This window comes from Geotrypetes seraphini, chromosome 14 (assembly GCF_902459505.1).
Source record: "Geotrypetes seraphini chromosome 14, aGeoSer1.1, whole genome shotgun sequence".
NCBI classification, from domain to species: Eukaryota; Metazoa; Chordata; class Amphibia; order Gymnophiona; family Dermophiidae; genus Geotrypetes; species Geotrypetes seraphini.
In genome coordinates this window covers 62,222,358-62,246,827 of record NC_047097.1, presented here as the reverse complement: position 1 = coordinate 62,246,827, position 24,470 = coordinate 62,222,358, and the positions used below count along the sequence as shown (strand labels likewise).

General features: G+C 41.2%; 1 protein-coding gene across 1 annotated transcript; it reads left to right on the top strand.

Moving 5' to 3' along the window:
- On the top strand, positions 1–17,477 carry LOC117348392 (pepsin A-like). The gene is made up of 9 exons (XM_033920469.1): positions 1–53; positions 1,852–2,005; positions 3,499–3,616; positions 5,887–6,005; positions 7,732–7,931; positions 8,862–8,978; positions 11,209–11,353; positions 15,853–15,951; positions 17,328–17,477. The coding sequence occupies exons 1-9, from the start codon at positions 1–3 to the stop codon at positions 17,475–17,477; spliced, it is 1,155 nt and encodes a 384-aa protein (XP_033776360.1).
- Positions 17,478–24,470: the final 6,993 nt, after the last annotated feature.

Sequence of the window (24,470 nt, the reverse complement as noted above, 5' to 3'; positions counted from 1 at the left end):
ATGAAGTGGCTGGTGCTTCTGGCATTAGTGGCACTCTCCGAGTGTCTGGTGAAGTAAGTTCTAGACTTTTATCTAATTTAACTTTATCTTCTTTTAGCTAAAGCTGTATGTCTGTTGCACTTGACAGCGCTAAGAGCATGGGATAAAAGTGAACTTTATAGAGAGCCTAATAGATTGAAAGCCTCAATTCTAATGAAGGATAGAGATCTGTGTTAGAGGGTCAGGTTAGCATTCTCCTTATGATGGTTAGACAGTCCACCAAGAATTATATAGGCTGGTCTTCCTAATGTGATACTGGAAGGATAGCAGTGACGCTTTGGGACCATTAGGATAGTGAGTGACAGAGAAAACTCTTTGTAGGGTGTAGCTCTAGATGTCTGCAGGTAGACAAATCTAGCCTAAGGATGGTAATTATCAAAACTATTGCCAAAGAAAACCCTGAGAAAAAGCTTTTGGGGAGGATATGCACTAAACCCCAACTACAAAACCCTCTCAATAGATTGTTATTTCAAAACTATACGGTCAGAATCCAATTATTCACATTTTTAACATCACCACAAATACAAACTCATTCACAACAGTACATTTGAGAATAGGTGAAAAAATATATATGAAAAATAGGGAGTGAATTCAGTATAAGCAGGGTCCAACAATGGATTCTGGTTTCACCCCATGGTTTCATTTCCAAACAATTAATATTTAAGGATAATTAGAGCTAAGAGTCTGACATTTTTCTTTTTGTCCCTCATACCCTTCTCCTTTTCTATCTTTCACTCTCTTTGCTCTGGTATGTCCTCTTATTTATTTATTTAAAAATTTATATACCGTATATTACCTATACGGTTTCCATAGTAATGTTAAACAAACATTCATAGTTCAGTTGCTAAAAAACAACCCTCTTAAAAATGGTTGATAAACATCAGAAATCTTCAAATCCAGTTTGAATATAAAATTTCAACTCAAAAAAGCCTTCACAAACAGTTGAGTTTCATCTCATTATTAATGATTCTACTTGGGAATACTGGCCGACAAGTCAATGAAGCTGTCTGTGCAATGCATGGCGGCAGCAAAAAGGGCAAACAGAATGCTAGGAATGATTAAGAAGGGGGTCACAAACAGATCAGAGAAGGTTATCATGCCGCTGTACTGGGCCATGGTATGCCCCCACCTGGAATATTGCATCCAGCACTGGTTGTCGTACATGAAGAAGGACACGGTACTACTCAAGAGGGTCTAGAGAAGAGTGACTAAAATGGTTAAGGGGCTGGAGGAGTTGCCGTACAGTGAGAGATTAGAGAAACTGGGCCTCTTCTCCCTTGAAAAGAGGAGACTGAGAGGAGACATGATCGAAACGTTCAAAGATAATGAAGGGAATAGACTTAGTAGATAAAAACAGGTTGTTCTCCCTCTCCAAGGTAGAAAGAACAAGAGGGCACTCTCTAGAGTTAAAAGGGGATAGATTCCGTACAAACGTAAGGAAGTTCTTCTTCACCCAGAGAGTGGTGGAAAACTGGAATGCTCTTCCGTAGGCTGTTATAAGGAAAAACACCCTCCAGGGATTCAAGACAAAGTTAGACAAATTCCTGCTAAACCAGAATGTACGCAGGTAAGGCTAGACTCATTTAGGCCACTGGTCTTTGACCTAAGGGCCGCCACGGGAGCGGACTGCTGGGCATGATGGACCACTGGTCTGACCCAGCAGCAGCAATTCTTATGTTCTTTATGCTCTTATGTACACCTGACCTCTTCATTATTATTCTCATTGCCTCTGCTGTGCTCTGTTTTTCTTTTTTCTGCCTTTTTCTGTTCCTATATTCCTCCCTCCCCATTTCTTCTCTCTCTATTTCTCAGGATTCCCCTTCAACGTGGAAAATCTCTGAGGCAGAACCTGAAGGAACATGGCCTGTTGGCCGATTACCTGAAGATGCACCCTTATAACCCTGCCACCAAATACTTCCCGACCCTAGCCCAAGTGTCCAGCCAACCTCTTGAGAACTACATGGATGTAAGTAGTCATCAGTTGTGCTAAGTATTTTAGGAAAGGTCTTCAACATCTCGTTTTTCATCATGGTACACTCTGAGGGGCATTTTTGATAGCACGTAGAAGTCTAAGGATGGACGTTTTGGGCAGGACATCCACAAACCCAAGAGAAAAAAATGTTCATTTTCAGACGTCTCTCTTTTATTTTTGATAATGACTTAGGTATACGTTTTGGTCCTTAGGATGTTAACCTTATTTGGCCATTTTCAAAAATAGAAACTTCCACGTGAAAAATGCACAAAAGCAAATTTTGTAGACAAACCCAACTACCTTGTTTGATTGCGGCAGAGAAATCCCCATCAGCTGAGCCTGTTTTCGGGATCCCCTCAGCTGAAGGGGATTCCCCCTTTGAGCTCTGGACGCACAGCAGCTTCTGCACATCCAGAAAATTGGTTCTGATTATCAGTGCTTGGAGATCCAAGTGCCAACTTAGGCTGGTTTTTGGACGTTTTAAAGTTTTGACTATGCTCCCCTCTGCGTTCATCTGTAAAACAGAGAAATAAATATCTGTATAACAGGGAAATAAATCTCATGAACCCCAAATATTGTTTGTTGTACTATAATTCATAAATATTGTATGGCTTATATTCCATAGGACAGCAGTGGTATATAGCTATAAGATAACTTATCCTTATACAATCATATGCAGATTTTCAGCACAATTTTGCTTTTGAGTTTGAATGCTGAGAATACTGTCATAAGTTTAGATAAATAACTTTCCCATATACTGCAAAGGTATCTCTGTTATTTCTGCATTAATTTACCCCCCTTTCACTAGGCTGCACCAGAGGTTTCTACCACGGCCCGGAGTGCTAAATGCTCCGACACTGCTCAATATGTATTTTTTTTGTACTGTTTTATTTAGTTAGTTAATTTAAATGGATAAAAATCTTTCTGTAGCAGGAAGAAATATTCTAAGTGAAAAGTTCAGATTATATATATATGATGCCAGGTGATTAAACTAGATAGTGGAGGCAGTGGCGTAGCGAGGATGAGAGGCACCTGGGGTGGTTGTGCCCCTCCCCGCCCCCACCTCCACACTCCTTCCCTGCCCCCTCCTGCTGTGTGCACACTGCTTCCCTTCCCCTGTACCTCTGCAACGTTTCTGGTATGGGTAGCAACCCCCAAGCTGCTGTTGTGCCAGTGTCGGCCAGGCGCGGTTCCAGGAAGTGGCGTCGGAGCGACAGCAGGTTGTGGGTTGCTGCTCGTACCAGGAATATTACAGAGATATGGGGGAAGGGAAGCAGTGTGCATACGCAGCAGTGGGGGAGGGGGGGTGGCAGAGGACAGGTGCCTGTGCCCTCACCAAGGTGTCGCCCAGGGTGGACCGCCACCCCCCCCCCCCCTCTTACTACGCCACTGAGTGGAGGTGGCATGTGAGAAGTATGCAATTATGGTGTGGAGACCTTCCTATGTTTTACAACATGTAAAAAGGTTTAATTTCCTTTCCTCAACAGACTGAATACTTTGCAACCATCGGTGTCGGAACGCCGCCCCAGGTTTTCAGTGTGATTTTTGATACTGGCTCATCCAACCTCTGGGTCCCGTCTGTCTACTGCTCCAGCCCAGCCTGCTGTATGTAATCTCAGCTCTCTAGCCTGTTTGCAAGCTAACCACAAGATTTCTAAACTTCAAATGAGTTGCCAACTGGTTTCATTTCAGCTAGTCAGTCATCCAAGCTTCGTTGTGCCCCACTGCATCATAGGATTATAGTTCTGAGCTCGGCTCAGTAGGTTAAAAAAAAACCCAAAAAGACAATAGGTCCTATGTATGTAATTGAATAAAACCAGGACTAAATCAGCCTGACTAGCAGAACCTAGCTGATAACCCTAAACTTAAACCATCTGTTCTCATAATTAATATTTTAATACTAGCCTGTATATTTTCACATATGAGGAGACTGGAGAAGCTAAAAATGTTTGCAGCAAAGAGAATGAACCAGGGGTAAGATTAACAGAAATGTTCCCATAAATATAGAATGATGGGCAGTAGGGAGTAGAGTTATGGATTGAAGGCTATATCAAAAAGGTGGGTTTTCAGTCTGTTTTTAAACAAGGGAAGGGGCTTTGCAGACAAACTCAGGTAGTTTATTCCAGGCATACGGGGCAGCTAGATGAAAGGAACAAAATCTGGAATTGGCAGTGGAGGAGAAGGGTAAACCTTGTCTGAGCTTATCTGAGGAACGGAGTTCTCTGGGAGGGAGGTGTAGAAGAAAAGAGAAGAGAGGAGAGATATTGAGGTGTAGCAGAATGAACACACTTGTAGGTCAGCAATAGGAGCTTAGACTGTATGCGAAGGCGGAAGTGAAGTGATTTAAGGAGATGGGTGACAGTGTAGCGACGTTGGTAGAAGATGAGTCGTGCAGCAGAGTTTGCATAAATTGCAGGGGGGAGAGGCGGCACTGTGGGAGACCAGTTAGAAGTAGATTGCAGTTATCTAAGGATGAGGTTACGAGAGTGTGGACAAGGGTTTGGGTAGTGGGCGCAGAGAGAAGAACATAAGAACATAAGAAGTTGCCCCCGCTGAGTCAGACCAGAGGTCCATCCTGCTCAGCGGTCCGCTCCCGCGGCGGCCCATCAGGCCTAGTGCCTGAACAGTGGTCCCTGATTAATTTTGTTAGGAGGATGAAGAATTTTGAGAGGAAGATGAAGGGTAATTCTATAAAACAGTATCTAGATTTAGGCAAGTTTCAAGTTTCAAGTTTCAAGTTTAATATTTATTTGTTTAATCGCCTTTTCAATATTCAAGGCGATTTACATATTAATAAAATTACACAATAAAATAGTTAAAAACTGACAAGACTAGACAATAACTGTACGAACTGGGAACAAAAGGAAGGACGGGAAAGAAGTTACAATGTAATTAAGCAAGGTGGGGAACCAATTAAGGAAAACACGAAAAGGATGGGATAAAAATAGTTGAATATATGAAGACAAGAGAAATAGAAGTAAATGAAATTGAATAATGTTAAAAAGAAAACTATAAATCAGATGACAAATGCGTCGTTAAATAAAAAAGTTTTCAGTTTAATTTTAAATTTGTCTAAATTAAGTTCCTCACGTAAATAGATGGGAAGAGAATTCCAAGTTTGGGGGGCCGTTACTGAGAAAATATACTGACGGCGAGTATTTATTGTTTTTAATGATGGAATCGTTAATAAATGCTGGGAAAGTGCCTGTTTGAAGTTTATTCTGTAAAGAAAAGTAGGTGCCTACGTTTCTTTATGGAATATTAGGGGAAGTAGCTGAAAATGTGCCTACATTTGAGGCATGAACAAATATACCAGTCATAGAGCTGGTAAAAGTGCTGATGCCTACATAGATCGCAAAAGACTGGGTAAATTTTAACATCTACAAGTATGCCCCTCTTCCACACTCCATCCATGTGAATGCCAGCTTGCAAAGTATTTATTTATTCAATTTTCTATACAGTTTTCCCAGGGGAACTCAGAATGGTTTTACATGAATTTATTCAGGTATTCAACCATTTTTCCCTGTCTGTCCCTGTGGGCTCACAATCTAATGTACCTGGGGCAAGGGGGGGGATTAAGTGACTTGCCCACAGTCACAAGGAGTGGTGTGGGTTTGAACCCACAACCTCAGGGTGTTGAGGCTGTTGCTTTAACCACTGTACCACACTCCCCTGGGGAGGACATACAGAATTTTGCGTCGCCAGAAAGCGCTCACTTTCATTCACATGTATTCGAGTGCACACAGAAATGATTGCAATATCAGCATTTATGCAAATTCTTTAGACATCTGAAACTAGGCAGCTCCTTATAGAATTATCTCCAAGAGGTACTCCAGCTATGCATGGTATTCAGGCCTCAGACTCTCTCTCCACAGCAAACCACAGGAAGTTCAACCCTCAGCATTCTTCCACTTTCCGGTCAACCAATCAACCAGTTTCTATTGCATATGGAACCGGGAGCATGACTGGAATTCTGGGCTATGACACTGTACAGGTCAGTACAACAGAGAAGCACCTTCTTAAATGGGAAGAGAAGGGGAGCATGAAGAAAGGAGATAATGCAGAAAAGTACAGAAACATAATAAAGACAAAGAAATGGAAAGCTAGAGCTGATTTAGGGGACCTTCTACTGAGCTGCACTAAAACATGGACAGCGTTATCACTAGCGGGGGGCTTTCCTGTGTGCTGAGGCCACTTTTAGTTGTAAAATGGCTGCATTTTCCCTTTCCTCTGTTAAGGCCCTTTTTACAAAGCTACGGTAGCGATTTTGTGCAGCAAATGCACTGAAGCCCATAGGCACTGAATGGACTTTGGTGCATTTGCCACAGGGGAATCGATACTGTGGCTTTGTAAAAAGGGGCCCTTAATGGCCACTTGATAATTTCCTCATTAGCATGTGAACCATTACTGTGGGACCACTTACAGATATATAGCTTAGTAAAAGGGCCCCTTAAATTGCAGAGAAAAATAGTACACTTCTCCCTCCGTATTTACGGTTTCAGCATTCGCAGTTTCAATTATTCACAGTTTTTAGCATGCTGGTTCCTCCCCCAAATTACGACAGCTTGCATAGAAAAATCGCTGATTCCAAGCGTTTACAGAGAAAATCACCGATTCTCAGCACTTTCTTCACCGTGTTTTGCCTCTCCTTCAGGAACAGGCCAGGTCTCCCACCATGTTATTCGTGGTTTTGCCATATTCACGATGGTTTTTAATAGAAAACAGCGAACAACATATGAAAGTTATTCGCAGTTTTTCTGTATTTGCGGTTCTGTTAATCCCCTATCACAGCGAATAAGGAGGGAGAAGTGTACATAAAGTGTTGAGGGACTTTGACCCAGATCGTACATTTAACACCATTTTGTAGCATTTTTGTGGATTTTTTTCTCTTCATGAGACTCCTGAAATTTAAAATTAGACAAGGGGGCTGTTTTGCTGGATATGTGCAGTTTGCCTACTTTCACTTTAAATTGGGGGGGGGGGGGGGAGAAGGGGGAGGGGGTCTCAACCCAGTCCTTTGGACACATCTAGCCAGTCAGATTTTCAGGATATCCACATTATGCTAATCTCATGCATATTCCTTGTAAATATCCTGAAAACCTGACTGGCCACATGTGTCCAGAGGACTCGGTTGAGAATCCTCCTTTAAACCCAAAATCCAATCTTTGAAAAGTCCCTAAGCCTGTGATGCCTTCCTTAAAGAATATCACAGTCCAACATATACCAAATCTGCAAAAAAAGAAGCTAAGATTTTAATATAGAGCATTAGAGGGTGAGATCCCTCAAAGCAATGTCAATGCGAGGACTGTTATCACCAGACTCGTCATCGGTCCATTGTGCACTCCCCCGATGCGACTTTAAGATAAGTAATAAGTGTGAATGATGCTTTTCCAGAATTAAGTAGTGGATTGTTACTATGAACATTATGTAACTGAAGAGACTGATAATTACTAATATTTGGGAGCGCACAATGGACCGATGACGAGACTAGTGATAACAATTCTCTTATTGACATTGCTTTGAGGAATCTCACCTCTGATGATCTACATTAAAATCAGCTTTTTTTTTTTTAATGCAGATATATGTTGGACTGTGATATTCTTCTACATATTCCTTCAGTTATTTTTTAAATAGTAAGCAGTATTTTTCTTTAAAAATAGTCAATTCCTTGCAGTAAAATAACCATGAATGAAGAGAATGGTTGATGCTTGTCCTTGTAGGTTGGAGGCATCGAGGACCCCAACCAGATCTTTGGCCTCAGTGAGACGGAACCTGGTTATTTCCTCTATTACTCTCCCTTTGATGGGATCCTGGGTTTGGCTTACCCCAACATTGCTTCTTCCGGAGCCACTCCTGTCTTTGATAACATGTGGAACCAGGGCCTTGTACCTCAGGACCTCTTTTCCGTCTACTTGAGCTCGTAAGTCATAGGGATGGATCAAGAAGAATCTATTTTTGTGGAAATTTCCCCTGGCTTTTTAACCTGATCCATTTCATATAATTTTTTTTTGTTATACAAGTGAAAAATTGGGAATGTGGTGTGGGAGTAGATGAGGAGAGAAGATAAACTGATTATGAATAGGAATTAGATATAGGAATTGTTTCTGCTTGTGATATAAGACACCTCAGTTATTTGAAAGGAAAAATTTTTATTTTGGTGTTTTCTACGTTCCCATTTTTACTCTCGGTCTCTCGCAGTACTTCTTATGCATTATTTACTTTCTGCTGGGAAACATGGGGAGAACCTATGCCCGGGAGCCATGACTAAATTTAGGCATGGCCTTTAGTGCCAAGGAAAACGTGTTGCAAATGCCTATTCCTAAATTTAGGTGCAGATGCCCATATCCTATAATTATGCTCATGACTGAAAATAACATCTCAATCTACCCATGACCTGCCCATTTCCACACCCCCTTTTTTGACTGATGCAAAGTAACATTTCAATCCACCCATGGCCCGCCCATTTTCACACTCCCTTTTTTGACTGATGCAAAGTAACGTCTCAATCCACCATGACCCGCCCATTTTCACACTCCCTTTTTTGACTGATGCAAAGTAACGTCTCAATCCACCATGACCCGCCCATTTTCACACTCCCTTTTTTGACTGATGCAAAGTAACGTCTCAATCCACCATGACCCGCCCATTTCCACACACCCTTTTTTGACTGATGCATAAAAATTGACACAGTTCCCACGCCTAAATTTACACATGTAACTTGGAATTAGCATCAATTATTGGACGCTAATTAGCTTGTCATTCCATTAAAATTGCACATGCAATTTTTAGTGCTTTTTTATAGAATTTGGAGATGTGTTCTTATTCTTACAATCATCTATATGCTTTTTAGTAATGAACAGAGTGGCAGTGTGGTGATCTTTGGTGAAATTGACTCATCATACTACACGGGAAGCCTTAACTGGGTGCCTCTCTCTTATGAAGGGTACTGGCAGATTACTGTGGATAGGTAAGTGTAACTGATGCTGCTAAAGTCTTTCTTTAATCGTGGGCTTGAGATGCTTGCTGTTTAAGAAAAAGTTAAATTGTAATTTCAATAACTTCTGGATGTGGAATGTCAATGTATGGTAACATAGTTTTGTTGAAATTTTTATACTGTTAATGAGAGAATTTGACAATGAGGTTGCAATTGAATGATTATTAATTATTGTATACGAGGCGGTGCTGGAAAGTTTTCAGCCTAACCAAGAAGAGAATGATGTGGATATGGTTCAGTCAATGATCTGAAACAATGTCAAAAGCACAGAATTTCATTTCTGCAAATTGGCTACAGTGGCAAAATAACGCTCAGAATTTAGGAAGTTGGTTGGTTGAGCTGAGAACTTTTCAGCACCCTCTCGTATTTGGGGTGTGTTAGTATTGATGTGAGGGTTCATTTATTGCAGTGGTTCCCAAACCCTGTCCGCCAGTCGGGTTTTCAAGATATCCCTAATGAATATGCATGAGAGAGATTTGCATACCTGTCGCTTCCATTATATGCAAATCTCTCTCATGCATATTCATTAGGGATATCTTGAAAACCCGACTGGCTGGGGGTTTGGGAACCACTGATTTATTGTAATGACAATTGTTATTGTATGATGAGATGTGTTTTTTTTAACATTGTAAACTTCTCTAACACTGCTTTGGTTTGGTCAAGTATTAAAATCAAATGTGTTTCGCAGGTCATTTGTGAGCAGATCTGTGCTATTGAAGATTTTAATGACCCTTGATGAAGGCTTACAGTGAAACTTGGCCATGTTGGGTCCTGTGTCAATAAAATATTACATTTGTTCTTTTGTCCCTTCTCCTTAGACCACCTAACCTGTTTTCACATCCTTGTTGGTTCTGCAGAGGACATATTCCTGCTTTCTCTGCCTGTAGAAATGATAATGTTTGCCAAATATTAGAACATGGGACAAATCTAAAAACCGGAGAAAAAAGAGAATTATGTTTGTGTAGCGTGTGCACTGGAATTGTGGAAATATCAATTAGATATGATGTGTGACAAAATGTATTCACTAAACTTGGAGACACAAACTTTGGAAGTCAGGTTCTAGTTAATGCAGTTCTGGGTTCACATGTGTCTACATAAGGATTGTAGAGTCCGCTCTGGGCTTCTGAGGGAGGGGAATCTGATTTTTGGTATATGACAGAATTCAAGCAGCAAAAGGAGAAACCCAACAGTTCCACAGTAAATGGTGAAACCAAAAGCAAAAGAAACTGTGGAGAAGATGTTCTTGATGCAGGCTTTCATTCAGTCTATTTTTGCAAATTTAGGAACAAGCCACATATGCATAGGGGAACGACCCAACACGGTTCGTGTTTCGACAAACACGTGTAACTGAATGAAAATAACGCAAATGTGGATGTTGAGAATCAATGGCTTTTCAATAGGCTTCGACCGTATTTGCCTTCTAGCACATTTAAGATCATTTTGCAGTCGATGGTACTATCGTGTCTTGATTATTGTAATCTTGTTCTCTTGGGCCTACCAACAACTTTGTTGAGTGAACTACAGGTTGCTGAAAATTCAGTATGGACTCTTTTTTGGTAGGAAAGGACTGAGCATGTAACAGAATATTACGTAAAGTTATACTGGTTGAAGTTGGAAGACCTGATGGTTTGTGTATGCACGGTTTGGCTCCTGTAAGTTAGTGGGTATTATTCAGGCTTATGTTCCACTACCCAAGTTACGTTCTGTCCATCATGGTGACTTGTTTGTGCCATCAAGAAGGGAATTGAGACTGAATATCTCACGTGTAAGTATGGTTTCTTGCAGGGGCCCCCAGAAATGGAATTGGTTACCTTTGTACATTTGAAAGCAGAGTAATTTTTGATGTTTTTAAGAAGTTACTGAAGACACCTATTCTGTAACATGAAATATGGGCAGTAAGGCTTTTGTGATGGCGTAAGCACTGGCCGCTTATTTGTTTGCATTTTCTATATGTATTTTATGTATATTTTATTGTGTATGTGTGAGCTGCCTTGTGAAAGGCAGGTTATAAATAAAATAAAACATGAAACCAAGAGCATGTGAAAGCTGGGCTCTGATATGCATATGTGGATCGTTTCTGAATTTGCAAAAAAATAGACTAACTAAAAAGCCTGAATCAAGAACATCTCCTCTGCGGTTTCTATGACAGAATTCACTATGCTTAATCACTGAAGCACTAACACTGTCTTTCTCCATCACCCAGTATCACCATGAACGGAGAAGTCATTGCCTGCAGCAGCAGCTGTCAGGCTATTGTGGATACTGGAACTTCTCTGCTTTCTGGTCCACCCAACCCCGTTGCTAATATCCAGCACTACATTGGAGCCAGCGAGAACTCTTATGGCCAGGTATAGAACGATCTGCCAAACTAATATGACTCACTTTAGGTTATCAATAAGTGGCCTAAATAGTAGTTTTGCTCAGAACAACTTGTACAATCCAATGGGAATTCTGATTCCACTTCCTCAAAACGAGTCAGCGGTGTTGGGATTCTTCATCATTCCCCATAACTGGAAAGTACTCAATATATATATTTTTTAAGAATTTTTCTTTATTTTTATAACTTCAATGTAGCTTAAATATAGCTTATAGCTTGTATATAGAAAAAGGTTTAAAAGTGCATCACTTATATTAAATCCTTATCGGTTCCCCTTCCCGACGCGTTTCGGAACTCTTTTTCAAGGTCGGGCAAGCGGCAGTAAGACTATGGTTGAGGATTAACCTTATCTCTTGTTCCCCCGACCTTGAAAAAGAGTTCCGAAACGCGTCGGGAAGGGGAACCGATAAGGATTTAAGATAAGTGATGCACTTTTAAACCTTTTTCTATATACAAGCTATAAGCTATATTTAAGCTACATTGAAGTTATAAAAATAAAGAAAAATTCTTTAAAAAATATATATTGAGTACTTTCCAGTTATGGGGAATGATGAAGAATCCCAACACCGCTGACTCGTTTTGAGGAAGTGGAATCAGAATTCCCATTGGATTGTACAAGTTGTTCTGAGCAAAACTACTATTTAGGCCAGGTATAGAACGAACATTATGGTATCTGTCATAGAGATGGTAATGTTCAAAAAGCCATTTACCAGGATAAGCAGTTATTTGCCTAGGTAAATAGGCTCCTGAAAAACTGCTTAACTTGTAGATCGGTAAAGTGTGCAAGAGATCAAGCCCGTACCTTTTCCTGTTGATAGAGCAAGTGGGCTCACACATGGGTTGAGTTAGGGGCCAGCCCAACTTGCTTTCATTTCCATGTGGAGTTCATATAAGGGAAGAAAGACATATACCGTATTTGCCGGCGTATAGGACGACTGGGCGTATAAGACGACCCCCCAACTTTTAGTTAAAAAATAGAGTTTTGTGTTATACTCGCCGTATAAGACGACCCCTTCTTCCTTCTCCACCCCTTTGTATTCCCCCATGTGCTTTCAGCGTTCTTCTCCCTCCTCTGTCTTCAAGTGCTTTCAGAGTCCTTCCCCCCCCCCCTTCTCTACCGCCCCGGGTGCAGCACAGCCAGCCAGGTCCCCTTACTTTTGTGGCACTTCCCCGACCGACCGACAACAGCCCGGGTCCGACAAACTTCCCTGCCCTTAACCGCGAATCTAAATTACCTTCTTACAGCTGCTGTAAGAAGGTAATTTAGATTCGCGGCTACAGGGCAGGGAGGATTGTCGGACCCGGGCTGTTATCGGTCGGTCGGGGAAGTGCCACAAAAGTAAAGGGACCTGGCCGGCTGTGCTGCAACCGGGGCGGGGCGGCCGCCCCTCTCTCTTGGTACTCTCTCTCTCCTTACCTGCCATGCCTGCAGCAGAGCCGAACGGAAGTCTTCCCGACGTCAGCGCTGACGTCGGAGGGAGGGAGGGCTTTGTTTAAGCCCTCCCTCCCCTCCGACGTCAACGCTGACGTCGGGAAGACTTCCGTTCGGCTCTGTGCTGCAAGCAGAGAAGGTAGGGAGAAGAAGAGCCGCGCGACTGAGTACATCCAGCCCCGCAAGTAAGGGCATGTAAACTGTACCCGGCGTATAAGACGACCCCCGACTTTGGGGAGGATTTTAAGGTACTAAAAAGTCGTCTTATACGCCGGCAAATACGGTACATAGATTCAAAGGCAAGTTAAAATGCTTTCTTTTTAAAGATGCTTTTGACTGTTAGTTCCCTTAGTCAACATCGCATACTTTATTTTAAAAAAAACAAAACCAATAAACAACCCCAATGTTTAGCCCATTTTTAAATTTCAGATTTTTCCTAAACCCCTTTCTTTTATTGTCCTATTTACTATCAATTAATGTATTTCTATCCCGGCCTTCCCTAGTGGTTCAGTCAGTCTTGTAAGTCATGTCCCTTATAAGTTGTAACATCATTTTAGTATTGTACATTGCCTTGAATACATGATTAGGTGATTAATCAAATTTTTTAATAAACTTGAAACTTGAATAGTGGGAGCAGCACAAAATACTGGTCACTGCAGAGAGAGGGGGGAAATAAAAATAATAATAACAACTTTATTTTGTATACCGCCATACCCAGAGAGTTTTAGGCGGTTCACAACAATTAATTAAGATGACAAATGATGAAATCATTGGAATTAACATTTTAGGAATGTACAGGTCATTGAAGTTGACGGGAGTATACAAGAGTGTACAATAGGAAGGTAATGTTTTATTTACAGGAAAATACCGGTCATTGAAGTTAATAGGTTTGGTGGTACAATAAGAGGAGAAGGGGGAGGTTCACATGTATTGATGGGAGTTGAAGTGAGAGGGTGTGTTGACTTGACAATGAGCCAACCTCAATTTTTTTTTTGGGGGGGAGCAAAAATCTTAGCTTATAGTTGAGTATATATGGTATATTTTATAACACAGGTAGACTTATGTGCCTGTGCATTTTAATAAAATAAATTACGGAAAACTCCTGCACAAGGTTACACTTGGTCAGTGCAGAAATAACGTTGCGCATTTCTGCGCAGGTAGAAATTAGTGTCTGCAGTAAATCTGTATGGTTTAACCTACTCCTCTCATTCGAGAACTTGGTATCTAAATTTAAGCACATTTGCCTGATAGAACAGGTTCCCACCACACATCTTCAGAGTCTTTTCAGTTTTCAGGATTTTCATACTGAATAGGGATGAAATCTGTTTGCAAATAGATCTCATGCTTAGTCATTGTGTAAATCCTGAAAACTTGAAAAGATAGTGTCGTGCCCTTGCAGTACCCACTCTGCTCACAAGTCCACCCCCGGTCAAATATGCGCTTTGTCATTGCTTGAGTACCTGAATTTTTAAAAACTGCTTAGACAACCTCCACTGATAGGCAGTATATAAATAATAAACTTATGGGCATGTTTATAGAATAGAGCTTAGGTCAGGAGTGTCAAAGTCCCTCCTCGAGAGCCGCAATCCAGTCGGGTTTTCAGGATTTCCACAATGAATATGCATGAGATCTATTTGCAAGCATTGCTTCCATTGTATGCTAATAGATCTCATGCGTATTCATTGGGGAAAAATCCCGAAAACCTGACTGGATTGCGGCACTCGAAGAGGGACTTTGACACCCCTGGCTTAGGTGGAATTTTGGCACAGATGCACGCATCTCTGCTGATACGAGGGTTCTTCAAAATGTGTCCGCACTTTCATTTTTTCCTGCTCAGCTGAAAGCATTCTTTTCTGATGGCATGAAGAAGTTAGTAGGACACGGGGGAAAAAAATGTATCGAAAAACAGGGTGATTATGTGGAAAAGTGATGCAATTTGCTTTTGAGATATTTAATAAATAGTGTTTTAAAAAAGGGTGGAAACTTTTTGAAGATCCCTCGTACATACATATGTGCTGATAACTGAACATTTACATAGGTAACATTTAGGGTAAATGTTAGCGTCTGTCTTATAGAGCCACCCCAATACATTTCTCTTTTTAGCTATATCTAGGACTCTCTCTGTTTCTCTCTAGTCATAGGTGCCAGCTCCACCTAAGTGAATCAAGAATGGTCAGGCATGAGCACTGTTATACACACTTAAACCCGCCGTCTCTTTTACCCTATTACTGGCATTAGAGTTGTTGAAAATACAGTAAAAACACGTCATTACCAACTAATATCCTCCCTTTATGCACAAGCTCTCCCTCTATAGAATAACACATTAATCAATTCTTAGAACCTTTCCTATCATACATACTCTGATTCCTATATAAACATTTTCCACACTATCCAATAAACTTCTTATGTCATTATTAGGCAACTTCCAATCTGTAAACCGTATATACTGATATTCTCCACTATATTCTCTTATCACTTGATTCCCTGATAAGTAATTTTCATAATTGAGTCCTCTACCACACCATGTAATGTACATGAATCACTGTTATGTAATTTATCTAGATAATCTTTATTACACAATTCTTTTGGTAATGTCCAAATCTCCTATAATTTGTATTCCGCCTTGAACAATATATAATGTATAATGTATTCAAAATTAATTTTCCTATGAACTGTTTTCCTACCTTCTTCTACTCTATGTTTATAACCTAACTAATTTATTTTTCTCAAGTACTTTAGCAAGAATGTGAGCCTTTGGGACAGACAGGGAACTCTAAGTACTCTCTCTTCATCTTAATTAATCTTACTTATTGCGTTTCTTCTGTTTCTACTGTAAACCGCTTAGAACCTCACGGTACAGCGGTATATAAGAAATAAAATTATTATTATTACTGTCCTGGACAGGTATAAAATATTACTAATATATAATCTGTCGCTAAATTTACTTTCATCCTCTTGTGACGTCGTTCAAATGCTCATTCGCTGAGGAAAATACAACGCTAGTGAAATTTCCCTTTTTTTTTATTTCATCCTACCAGTATGTGATCAACTGTGGTTCCATCAGCAGCATGCCCGATATCATCTTCACCATCAATGGTGTCCAGTACCCCCTGCCGGCCAGCGCTTACATCATGCAGGTAAAGGACATCACTAAGGGCTCCTTTTATGAAGGCGCGCTACGGGGGTTAGCGCGTTGGATATTTCATCACCCCTGTGGCAGCCTAAAATCCTAACGGAGGCGTTAGGTACTAGCGCGGCAGGCGGTTTAACGCGCGGTATTCTGCGCGTTAAACTGCTACCACGCCTTTGTAAAAGGCCCCCTAAGTATGGTTAATGGTTTATTTTATTTAATATACCGCCCTTTCTTATATAATAACAGAGCAGTTCACATAATGAATAAAACATGCAATAAAATTAGCTACATCTCAAGTAAAATAAAAAAAAAAATTAAAAATTAAAAAATTAAATCAATAAAAATTGCAGGCTGCATTACTAGTAAATACGAATCATATCTGAACCATCCAACTGAATAGAAAACGCCTGGTCAAAAAGATAAGTCTTTAACAAAGTTCTAAATCTTAAATATGTAAATTCAAGATGGAAGGGAATTCCAGAGAGATGGTGAAAGACAAAAAAAAAAAAAAAGCTTTCTCTCTGGTAAGTTCATAATGAACTGAATGAGCAGAAGGGATATGAAGACACTGTTCATTCAGGAAATGTAAAACTCTCGTTGGACAATAAAGATGAATAAGTAAAGAAAGATAAGACAGACTATTATGATGAATTGATTTAAAAGTTAAAATAAGAATGTTAAATTTAATAGGAAGCTGAATCAGAAGCCAATGGTACAAAATTAAGCTCTGGAATTCATTGCCAGACAAAGCAGTTGTGTAGCCGGGTATAAAAATAGATTAGACAAGTTCCTGGAGGAAAAGTCCATAAATCATTATAAAGGTAGAATTGGGTAATTCCACTGGTTATCCCTGGAATAAGCAGCTATAAGGAAACAAAATACTGGAACAATTCATGAACAATTGGTTTGACCCAGTATGGCAATTCTTATATTCTTTTACAGCTATACCGAATAGAATATTTTACTATTCAGTCAAATAGAAATAATGAAAAATATTATTCAGCTACATACAAATACTGAATATGAATAATAGGTATTGAGCTTTAACAGAACAAATAATAAAAGAAGCAACATAAAATCAGAGATCAAGTATTTATTTCCGTAGGGTTTAGCACACTAGAGTCACAGAGTATTCATATTCAACTTTAAATCATTATTCAGCCAAATAAGAACAATGCATTTGGGGCACTATTTAGGGCCAAATTGAATCGAATACAGATATTTGGTAAGTCCTAATTCAGAAAATAACCATGAAAACAAATTAACGCTATGCTCCGCTGTTCAAGGCCGTGCTTTTATTGTGGAGACAGCCATTTTGTTTATTACCTCACAAGCCCAGGTCTTGCCTTTCAGTGTTCTGTCTTATCTTGTCCTTTCTAGAACCAGGGTGGTTGTATCAGCAGTTTCCAGTCCATGAACCTGCCTACCTCTGCTGGGGAGCTCTGGATTTTGGGTGATGTCTTCATCAGAGAGTACTACGTAGTTTTTGATAGAGGAAACAATCAAATTGGCCTGGCCCATGCTGCCTAAACCAGATGTTTTAAGTATTGATTCTTCCAACCTGTTTTGGTTGTTCCTTGTCATCGGGAGTTGTATATAGTAACCATGAAGTCCTCAGCGAGCAGGGCTGCACAGACGGTTGAATGTGGAACCTTCAGAAGCACAGATCATGCTGTAGTGCTAATTAATGTTTAATAAAGAGGTCTTTAAAAGCAATACAAACCTCCATTACTTTATTTAATAGTCCATAATGATATTGCTTACCGTCCTGCTTTCAAGGTTTTTTTCTCTCATTTCAATTCCATATGGCAAATCAAGTTATCCAAATAAATAAAGCAAGATGAAATGTTGAGACCCAAATAGACTAATTAGATTACATTGCATTACATGGCACTTACATCCCATACCTACCTACCAAGTTCAGCATGGCTCACAATTTCAGAAGCCTGAGCATCCTCAAGAATAAAATATAATGCAAATATAATACATTCACGAGAATAAATAAAAAAATCTAACCAATTCAAGGAACTAGATACTACTACTAGAGCTACTACAGTATATGAGGTTTGTTCCAAAAGAGTCCGCACATTCATATTTTCGCGGGAAATGGTTGGGGCAGAAGTGGTAAAAGGGTGCTGGCTGTGGGATTTGAGTCTTCTCGGTCCTTCTGGTTTCCAGCCTGTTGCTCTAGTCATTGGGCTACTCATCTGTCACCTCCCTCTACTTTATACCGGTGAGTCCCAAACCTTTTACTATGATGGAGCCCCTAAAATACTTTTTCATACACCAAGGAACCTTCAAATTACAGATTTGACAATCTAATTTCAAGAAAAAAACACACAAACTCCCAGACACAGATAGATCCCATATTATTACCAGTGATTCAACTGAGAGGTCTTACTTAGTGACACAATAAAAGGCAGCAGATGAAGACCTGTTTGATTCATCCACTCTGTCCAACAATATAGTTAGAGTTGTATCTGACACTCCATCCATCTTATAATCAAAGTGGTTTACATTTATTATATGCAGGTACTTTCTCTGTTCTCAGTGGGCTCACAATCTAATTATTTGACTGGCTGCTTTGAACAATGTGAGGGAAGAACTTTATCTCCAAGCCCTAGCTGCCAGAATGAACAACTCTGCAACAGTGATGTGGTGAGGGTAGGAGGTGCCCAGGACAGTGGCATACTTGGAGGACTCCCCCATGCACTCCTTTCCATCCTCCAGCTCCTTCTGCACTTCCATGCCACACTTGCACACTCCCTTCAAATCTTTGCCAGCACCAGCAGCTTCTCCAGCCCGCTGCTCAAGCTGGCTTTGGTTTTCCCTCTGATGTCACTTTCTGGCCTCATGACCCAGAAGTGATTTCAGAGGGAGCCAGGCCAGCGTGAGCAACAGGCCAAAGTAATTGCTCACGCTGGCTAACATTTAAAGAGGTACGGGGTGGGGAAGGCACGAGCATGGCACGGGCGGAGATGTGCTGGCGCGCCCACCAAGACAGTACTCAGGGCAGCCTGTCTCCCCTTACTGTGCCACTGCTCTGCAAAGTGAAAGAAAATCACAAGGAGGCTGGCTCGGTATTTCAGTATAACTGTACTGAAAGAGGATTTTGAAACATTGGAAGATGACCTTGCAAGACTGGCCGATGACGTTTAATGTGAGCAAGTGTAAAGTGAGGCATGTGGGAAAGAGGAACCTCAACTATAGCTATGTGATGCAAGGTTCCACATTAGGAGTCACTGCCAGGAGAAGGATCTAAGTGTCATCACTTAGGATAACATTGAGACCCTCAACTCAATGTGCAGGTGCAGCTAAGAAAGCAAATAGAATGCTAGGAATTATCAGGAAAGGAATGGAATGGAAAACAAAGATGAGAATGTTATAATGCCCTTGTATCGCTCCATGGTACGACCGCACCTTGAATACTGTGTGCAATTCTGATCACCACATCTCAACAAAGATATAGCGGAATTAGAAAAGGTACAAAGAAGGGTGACTGTAACGATAAAGGGGATGGGACAACTTCCCTATGAGGAAAAGCTAGGGTTGTCCAACCTAGAGAAAAGACAGCTCAGGGGAGATATGATAGTAGGGTTACCAGATGTCTGGATTTACCCGGACATTTTAGAGGACTGTCCGGATGAATTTTGCAAACCCTGCACTTTGTATGGGTTTTGTACATGTCTGGAGAGCCTCTGAGCATGTGCAAATGTGACACACTGACTTCACACACATATGCGCGTGTGTGAAGTCATCGCTTCACATTTGCACATGCTCGGAGACCATTCTGACGCAGCCCCGAGCTCTGAGAAGAAGAGATGAGGTTTGTGTGGGGCTGGGACAGAACAGGGCAGGGACATGTGCCCTCTTTTTTTTCCCTTAAAAATATGGTAACCCTATATGAAAGAGGTCTATAATATGCAGAGTGGAGTGGAATGGGTAGATGTGAATCATATGTTTATTCCTTCCATAAATACTAGAATTAGGGTGCATGCAAAGATTTAAAGCAAACCAGAGAAAACATTTCTTCACGCAGTAGATAATTAACATAAGAACATAAGAATTGCCGCTGCTGGGTCAGACCAGTGGTCCATCGTGCCCAGAAGTCCGCTCACGCGGCGGCCCCCAGGTCAAATACCAGTGCTCTAAATGAGTCCAGCCTCACCTGCGTACATCCCAGTTTAGCAGGAACTTGTCCAGCTTAGTCTTGAAATCCTGGAGGGTGTTTTCCCCTACAACAGACTCCAGAAGAGCGTTCAGCTCTCCACCACTCTCTGGGAGAAGAACTTCCTTACGTTCGTACGGAATCTATCCCCTTTCAACTTTAGAGAGTGCCCTCTCGTTCTCCCTACCTTGGAGAGTGTGAACAGTCTGTCTTTATCTACTAAGTCTATTCCCTTCAGTATTTTGAATGTTTCGATCATGTCTCCTCTCAGTCTCCTCTTTTCAACTTTGGAATTTGTTGCCAGAGAATCTGGTAGAAGCAGTTAGCTTAGCAGGATTTAAAAAGGTTTGGATAATTTATTGTTTATTTAGATTTATATCTTGTCCTCCCCAGAGAGCTCAGAATGGGTTACAAGTTAACATTCAAAGTGTTACAATATCACATAGGGTTACAGTGACACTCAGAGGTTTACAGTAATAGTACATAGGTTACCATTCAGCAGTGCACAGTCATTACTTTACAATCAAGCTGCAGGGTGTGGAATCTGTCTGGTAGTACAATGAATCTAACACAAATGTTCCATAGGAGTTGAGCTGGGTTTGGAAAACATGACAGACGTGACTGATACACTTAGCTTCTATGTCGTACAATCTATCAGAATTGTTAGGCATAGGGGTAGGTTTTTATAGCTTTCCTGAAGTTTAGAAGGCACTGTAGGGATCTGATATGGGGACGTACATTATTCTAAAGGTTTGGTAGGAAGTGGGAGTAAGATCTTTTTCGGATAATTTTGAGCTGGAGGGCATGGCCTGGGGTATTTCTAGTCGTATTTGTTCTTGGGAGTGTAGAGGTCTCTTGGGGATGTAGGGTGGAAGTTTGTGTGTGAAGTAGCTGGGCACCAAGTTGTGGAAAGATTTATATGCTAGCATTAGGCCCTTGAAAATGCAGTGTTTGGTTATGGGTAGGTAACCAGTGGGCCAAATCAGAGCTTGGGAGAAGCCCAAGGTGCCTGAGCCAATCAGGACCTTAGGCCCTCCCTGTGCATCATATGATGCACTGGGGCGGAGCCTAAGGCCCACATTGCGCAGGAGCTGGCTGGAGCAGGAGGGGAACCCTGCTCCTGATATAAAGGTACGGGGTGGGGGTGGGACCAGGCCAGGCCTGGGGCGATGGCAGTGGAGGGTCCTGACAGCAGGAGGGAGTGGGCATCCCTCCTGCCATATCTAAGTTCGGGGGGGTTCATCGGGAGGGGGCCGATGGCAGGAGGGAGTGAGCATCCCTCCTGTCATATTTATGTGGGGGGGGGCAGCGTCAGGTAGAACATCTTGTGGCAGGAGGGAATGGGATCCCTCCTGCCATTTTTAGGGGTTCGGGGAGGGTGGGAGAGCTTTGTCGGAGGCTTTTTTTGTTTTTTTAATTGGCCAGATATTTTGCGCATGTAATACACGCAAAATGTCTGCCATTGCAAAAAACAAAAAAAAAAAAACAAAACCAAAAACCAAACAAACCCCAGGCAGACCTGTCAGTAACATAGTTACCGACAGGTCTACAGCAGTCGGATTTTAGGATAGTAAAACCTGATTCAAAATAGCCAAGCGAATGTTAGTGAATCAATCGCTTGGCTATTTTGCATGGGGTTTGTATGGCTGGATCGGGAAATGGGCGATTGAGGGGGAAAATACGCGGTGGGCAGTTTTTTGAATTGGTCGGAGAGCAGCGATTGTCGCTAAACCTGTGAAAACAGGTTTAGCGACGATTGCTGACTTTAGTGAATCGGGCCCATGGTTAGGGAAGAAAGACAAGATATTCTGCCTTGGCCATATTTATTTAAAACATTTGTATTCCACTTTTAGACAAAACAGCACAGAATTCAACATACATAATCTTTGGTAGCAATAGGACATCCAGGCATTGATGTTGGACACAGAGGCTGAGATCTGGTGAAATTTCTAGTGCAAAGAGATGGAGGGTCAGAGAACCCTCAGCCTAAAGATGGTACATTAAGCTATGGAAGGAAGCCCCCAAAATGTCAGTTTGAAAGTGGCCCCCACTATATTAGGTGGTAGGGGTTAAGTGAAAGGCGTACTGACAAACGCCAGGTCCCAGATTCAGTTCCTTCACAGAAGTTTCATTAGGGATAGAATCAAATAAGAAGCACAGCCAGGGGTGATTATATAAAGAATATATTATAGAAATAGTCTTACAGAAAAGTAATATTTATAAGCATTACAATTAAGCAGAGAGCATTACACTTAAGCAGAGAGCAAGCAGTCTCACTGCCTTACAGAGGTCAAAGACAGAGAGGGACATAGAAGCTTGCAGTTCTAGGAAGCTTCGTGTTCCATAGATAAAGGGAAGGATAGACAGAGAGAGGGGGAGCCAAAATGTCAAGCCAAGAGCCAAGAGATAGCTAGATAGAAAGAGAGAGAGAGGGCCAAGACCCCTCTCCTGATAGCTCCATAGAAAAAGAGAGAGAGATCCCTGTGTGTTGCAGAGAGCAGGCTTTTATACCTTGACTCAATATAGAAACCTGTATGCCCCAGTATCTTTCTGTTTAGAATTTGTAAACTGTTTGAAACAATGGTTAATTTAATTGCTAAGGAGGGTTAGATACCTGTAAGCATGGTGATGGGATTAAGTCTCTGGCTTGATCTGTGCACCATTGTCCTAAGCACCCTCTTAATCAGACATTAACACCTTTTAGCTAGCCATGATTCAATAAGGGCTACTTAAAACAGTTTCCCTGCACTAAGGGTCTATCTGCCTTCCCATGCCAGGGTCAGATTGATATAATCTCCCAGAGGCCTCTAGGCTGACAGAAGGTAATTAGAGAGAGCCACTGCTTATCTCTGAGAAGAAACAACAAAAAAATGGATCTATTCCTTGGGATCCTGCTGGTACTCGTGACCATTGTTGGAGAGAGGATGCTGAACTTGATCTGTCCCAGTTTTAAACAAAAGAAATAGCAGTATTGAAGGATCCATTAAAAGTGTGATGGATGAGATTAAAGGAAAACCAGTATAGAATGGAGACAAGAAACCAATTGAAAATATTTTGTGAAAGGATAGATGGTATTCAATGGTGTCAGAAACAGCCAGAAGATTGGTCAAGAAATGAACTGTTCCTGGTATTTTGTATTCCCAAATATTTAATGCTTAGCAATGTCCATTTAAATAGGAAACTTGCACAAATCCTTTTAATTTCCACCTTTCCCAAAGTCAAAATAAGGACTCATGTTTTATTACAGTTCACCGTGAAACCTGAAGCTTTACAAATTCCTTGAACTCTATCTGTATATTCCTCCAAGAAATATAAATGTTATTTGCATACGGCTAACTTAACTTCATGTTTGCCTTTGATTGCTTCAATAATGGAAATTTTACTTATCTGGGAAGCCAAACTGTTCCATCACTAATGCAAACACCGAGGACAGAAAGCACCAATATGATCTTCAAAAGAGAAATAATACAGGTGCATGGAACAGTAGCCTAGTGGTTAAAACTGCGCTTCAAATCCTGCTTCTTTGTGACCTTAGGCAATTCATTTCACCCTTCATTGACTCAGGCCCATTATACACTGAAAGTCCACTCAGAAAGGGGAAAAAATAACTTATGTTTCTACATATAGCTCACTTTGAGCTCAGCCTTGGGAAAGGTGAGGAATTAAATTTCAAACCTACATTCAAAATGATAAGCATTCAAAACATACAAGGTTATTTCAGAAAGGGAGGCCTAGGAAAGATTCTAATGTGAAAGAGAGAGACAGGAGGTAATGTCCTTTTTGGATTAAGAATTGGTTGAAAGACAGAACAGAAAGTGGGTTTAAATAGTCAATGTAGAAGGGTAAAAAGTGGGGCTCCCCAGGGGTCTATGCTGGGACCATTGCCATCTCTCTCTCCCCCAAACACATACTTACAGCCAATATGTCCCTCTGTGTTCCCTCCTACCTACACATTCATACAGCAAATCCATCCCTCCCACTATACCTTCAATGAACATGGCCAGACCTTCCATCTCTCTCCCCCCTCAAAGACCAATGCATGTCCAGTAAGGCAAAAGGCACACTAGATCCACCAGGAGATGTCAACAGAAAATGTGCATCTCCCCTGCTTGCCTCCAAAGGAAAAAAAAACCAACTGACCTTGCATAGAACTCCTGGATATGCCCTCACCTGCTCAAGTTTCAAAAGCTAGGGGAGAGCCCTGGCATGTCTGCTCCTAGTGTGCCTACATCTCCCCTGCTTGTCTGGAGAGAAATACAAAGTAACTTATCCGTCATCAAATTTTTTCCAAATGTATTAAAAAAGCACACTCTTACTAACCCTGTGAACTGCATCAAATGATAATACACACGATA

Excerpts from the sequence above, each read along its gene's own strand:
- LOC117348392 (XM_033920469.1), top strand. The coding sequence starts at position 1 with ATGAAGTGGCTGGTGCTTCTGGCATTAGTGGCACTCTCCGAGTGTCTG. Across the intron at positions 54-1,851 it reads CTCTCCGAGTGTCTGGTGAA|GATTCCCCTTCAACGTGGAA; the intron begins GTAAGTTCTAGA and ends TCTATTTCTCAG. Across the intron at positions 15,952-17,327 it reads CCAGCGCTTACATCATGCAG|AACCAGGGTGGTTGTATCAG; the intron begins GTAAAGGACATC and ends TGTCCTTTCTAG.